The sequence below is a fragment of the Lactuca virosa genome, chromosome 2 (assembly GCF_052849685.1).
Source record: "Lactuca virosa cultivar CGN04683 chromosome 2, Lactuca_virosa_CGN04683_v6, whole genome shotgun sequence".
Lineage (NCBI taxonomy): Eukaryota > Viridiplantae > Streptophyta > Magnoliopsida > Asterales > Asteraceae > Lactuca > Lactuca virosa.
The window spans coordinates 33,422,603-33,426,216 of NC_136427.1; the positions used below are offsets into that span (position 1 = coordinate 33,422,603).

The 3,614-nt window shown below is 34.4% G+C and overlaps 1 protein-coding gene across 2 annotated transcripts; it reads right to left on the reverse strand.

Annotated features, from left to right (window-relative positions):
* Positions 1-815: 815 nt before the first annotated feature.
* On the reverse strand, positions 816-2,989 carry LOC145159016 (thaumatin-like protein 1). 2 transcript variants are annotated; one of them, XM_079077905.1, is made up of 4 exons: positions 2,558-2,981; positions 2,105-2,185; positions 1,177-1,876; positions 816-1,047 (listed from the first exon to the last, which is right to left on the reverse strand). In XM_079077905.1, the coding sequence occupies exons 3-4, from the start codon at positions 1,830-1,832 to the stop codon at positions 843-845; spliced, it is 861 nt and encodes a 286-aa protein (XP_078934031.1). In that variant the 5' UTR covers positions 1,833-1,876; positions 2,105-2,185; positions 2,558-2,981; the 3' UTR covers positions 816-842. The 2 variants fall into 2 exon arrangements, with proteins under 2 accessions (XP_078934031.1, XP_078934030.1); XM_079077904.1 differs by lacking the exon at positions 2,105-2,185 and having other exon boundaries at positions 2,558-2,989.
* Between the last annotated feature and the right edge of the window lie 625 nt (positions 2,990-3,614).

Genomic DNA, 3,614 nt, shown 5'->3' on the forward strand with positions numbered 1-3,614 from the left:
ACTGGATTGTCACCGACCTTCCACCAAATTAAATTCATAGAATCTTGATTACGATATCTTAAATTTTAAATTATTCATACACCTCTTGGATCTGTAAATGTACTTATTTTATAATAAAATTTAATTTTTGATATAATTCATAATATATTTAAAATGCCTTTTGCCAGAAAGATGATTATCAGGGGAGAACTTTGGGACCGAATAATTGTTTTTAAAACCGAAATCATTCCCAAACCGGAACCAAGGTTTGTAATATTTATGATTTTTGATAGTTAATATTTACGGTGTGTAATGGTCAAATTTTAAGATTCAACTATCACTATAGAATAGTATACTTATTCGCTTTTTAATGCCAACAAAAACCAACGTGGCATAATCGATGAAAACAAATAATTCAATTTGAGTTGGCTCGAGTGGAGTTTACCCGTGACCATAGAAGTTTATATCTTTAAGTAAAATTATAACAACTTTCCATTTATTGGCTGGCTTTTTAACTAACTTTTATTATTCAACACGTTTACAATAAATACAACTAAAATCAATTGCAGGTAAAAATATATAGAACTTGAGTACTTGACGTTTTTACAAACATAAAAATAAATTACATTCAAGACTTGCAAAAAACTTATTTTTGCATTCATTACTGATCACCAAAAATAATAAAGCATTAACTATGTACGGCAGTCGATGACAAGTAAAAAGAAAAACAGAATCTTAATGTTCATTTTTTAAAAACAAATTAAATAATATTATATTTATATATTCCTGAATGTGGTCAAGCAATTGTAGAACTTCTCTATACAAAATTGCTCATATGATTACAATTCATTTTTTTTTCTTTTTTATAATTGGAAAAAATGAAGGACAATAAAAGAAATTAGTGTCAATACAAGGGCATTATCGGGAATTTGTCTTGTTGATCCTCCAATGGTGAAACTTGGCAGCCATGATGAACCGTTTGGGTCATCTTCGAGAACGGGTGCTCTTGGAATCATCGGTGGTGAATTTGTTGTTGTTCCGGTTGATGGATCGGTTGAAGACTTTCGACTGAAAATAACAAAAGGAAAAAAAAAGAATCATCAATCATATATCTATAACGTTAAAATTATGTTATTTACTTCATTGTTATGTAACTTTACTCGAATGACCTAAAATATATAAATGATATGATTTTACCTTGTTGATGTGGGGCAAAACGTGATTGTATAATCCGCTCCCGTGCATGTAAACGTACTAGTGGCATCATCATACGCATAGCTATACGATCTTGGACATGCCGATTTAAACATCTCGGAATACACTGATGGGCGACAAGTATCTGGTGATCCAAATGATCCGCTACAACAATATTCCTCATTCCCAAAAGCCTCACAAGCGCTTTTGCAAGCTTGTCCATTTCCTACTCTTAATTCGGGTGGACACATTCGGTTTAAATCGGTCACACACCCTGTGGTACCACATGCACCCGATCCGCCACTAGCATCAACCGCCATAGGTAAATTGTATCCATCCACTAGGCTTACATCATAGAAATCCAGTGTGCTTGACCCTGACACTGATCCTGATACTGACAGTGATCCGATTGTGAACTCGGCTAGGGTTGCAGGTGGGGTCGCTCCGGCCCCATTACATGACATTTGATTGGAGCCACAGTCAGCGGTTGCACAACTTCCTTGACCATTTGAGTCAAAGGTGCAACCGGTTCTACCCCAAAATCGGCCGGACCAACCGGGTGAGGCTTGTAAGGACCGTGACTCACCCGGGCTGAGTTCGAACCCCGTGCTATCCAATGGTGTACTGCCCGCACTTGATAATATCCCGGGCCATACCATGTAATCACACCTATTTTTAAAAGTGAATGTACTTCCCAATATTCCTGAAATTACAAAATCAATTGAAAAAAAGTAATTAGAGATTATTAAAATGTTAATTTCACAACAATTTACTCATAACCATGTTATTTCATATTTTCATTTCACTATTTCTAACTTATATGTATAAGTTAGAAACATTCATTTTTGCATGTATCCATTGTGGAGTACTAAAGAAATGTTTTTAAACAATCTTTGTATAGTTAAACTCCAAAGAGTTCACGTGACTACACCTTTTTCATGACTTGGGAATCCGATCTGATTGTGAATATATCAAGGGATGGAAGCTTGCGCTGCAGTCACCAGATCCATCCCTAGTGATTTACAAACAACCCATAAATGCAAGTTTCAAACTTGAAACATTTAATGTATAATAAATAATTTAATTACAAGTTACAACTACGTACTTAGATGAGATTACTTGACCATAACTACATGATACATGAGATAAATGTCTTTTCAAACTTTTGTTGTATGCTTAGTATTTTCATTGCACGAATGATCATGCGTCCCCATCAATAGTAACGTACATAATATCAAGGGATCGTTTGAAAAAGGGTTGAAAATTTTGTTTCTCTATAATCTTTTAACAGATTGTAAGATTAAAGTTTGAACTTTGGAAACGATGATGTTGCGTTAAGATTCATTGAACCCAAATTAGTAAAATAAAAATAAAAATTGCTTACCTTTAGAGATCGTCAAGAAAAAGAAGGCTACATAGCAAGAACAAGAAACAAATGAATGTGTTGCCATTTATGGAAACATGCAAGTTTGAGTATATGCCTGCACAACTATTGTTGGAGGGTTCTTCTGGGGTATGAAGCACCACCGATTAGAGGGTTATAACTCCTTCTAAACGCTAAAGAAATGTGGAATTCAGTTAGGCCTATATGAACTTGAAGTTTTAACAATGAAGTTTTTGGTTTGCTTTGAACGAAAAATGACAGAAAGGGGGATCTTGTGAGATTGCCAAACTAAGTTTTGTAGGGTGTTTCAATGTACTAGTGTGTGCGTTAAGTATGTGTTTTGTCTTTATGATGTATAGATACAAGCGTGTGTATGTATAGGAATTTTTATTATAATGGGAAAGAGAGAATATAAGGATGGAGATTGGAGAAATGGAGGTGTAAAGCTGAGGCAAACTTTAGGAAAGTTGGTTACTTGTTTTCTATATCACTTTAGGTCGATAGTGTGCTTTGTTACTTGCAATTGTAAGGTGGAAGTTAATATCTGGTTATCCCAAAGCCATTAACTATTTCCTAGCTAGCTTTTTTTTTGAACGGCAGGCATTATATATATTACTTGAAAAAGATCGAGAAGCTAAAAAAACAGATGAAAAACAACAAAAAAAAAGAAAAAAAAAAACAGGAACATAAACATAACATTTTTTAGCACATTTCAGCCAATGAATTAAAACACCGGTCACTCCATCTTAAAGGTTCACTTTTCTTCTTCCGAACATTAATGCAATAGATGTGATAAGATCTGTACCTCAATTGCTAAAGCTGATTTTGATTTGAGATTTGTGGTGTGGACTTTAAAGTTCCGAAATTTCCAAATTACCGACAGAAAATGTTTGAACCAGGTCGGCTGAAGTTGACGTTGACGTTGACCGTTGACTTTTGACCTAGTTTGACTTTTAGCCAAGTGTTAGTTTTACAAGGTAGACTAAAAGTTTATCTTGTATATTTCATAGGAGGTGTGCAACACTGCTTCCTGATTATGTGAGATTGTTAGCTGTTA

Bases quoted from the DNA above. Each gene is read 5' to 3' on its own strand.
- LOC145159016 (XM_079077904.1), bottom strand. From the start codon at position 2,624: ATGGCAACACATTCATTTGTTTCTTGTTCTTGCTATGTAGCCTTCTTT. The intron at 1,877-2,557 runs GTAAGCAATTTT...TTGTAATTTCAG, and splicing joins TTTCTTGACGATCTCTAAAG to GAATATTGGGAAGTACATTC. The intron at 1,048-1,176 runs GTAAAATCATAT...TGTTATTTTCAG, and splicing joins TTTTGCCCCACATCAACAAG to TCGAAAGTCTTCAACCGATC.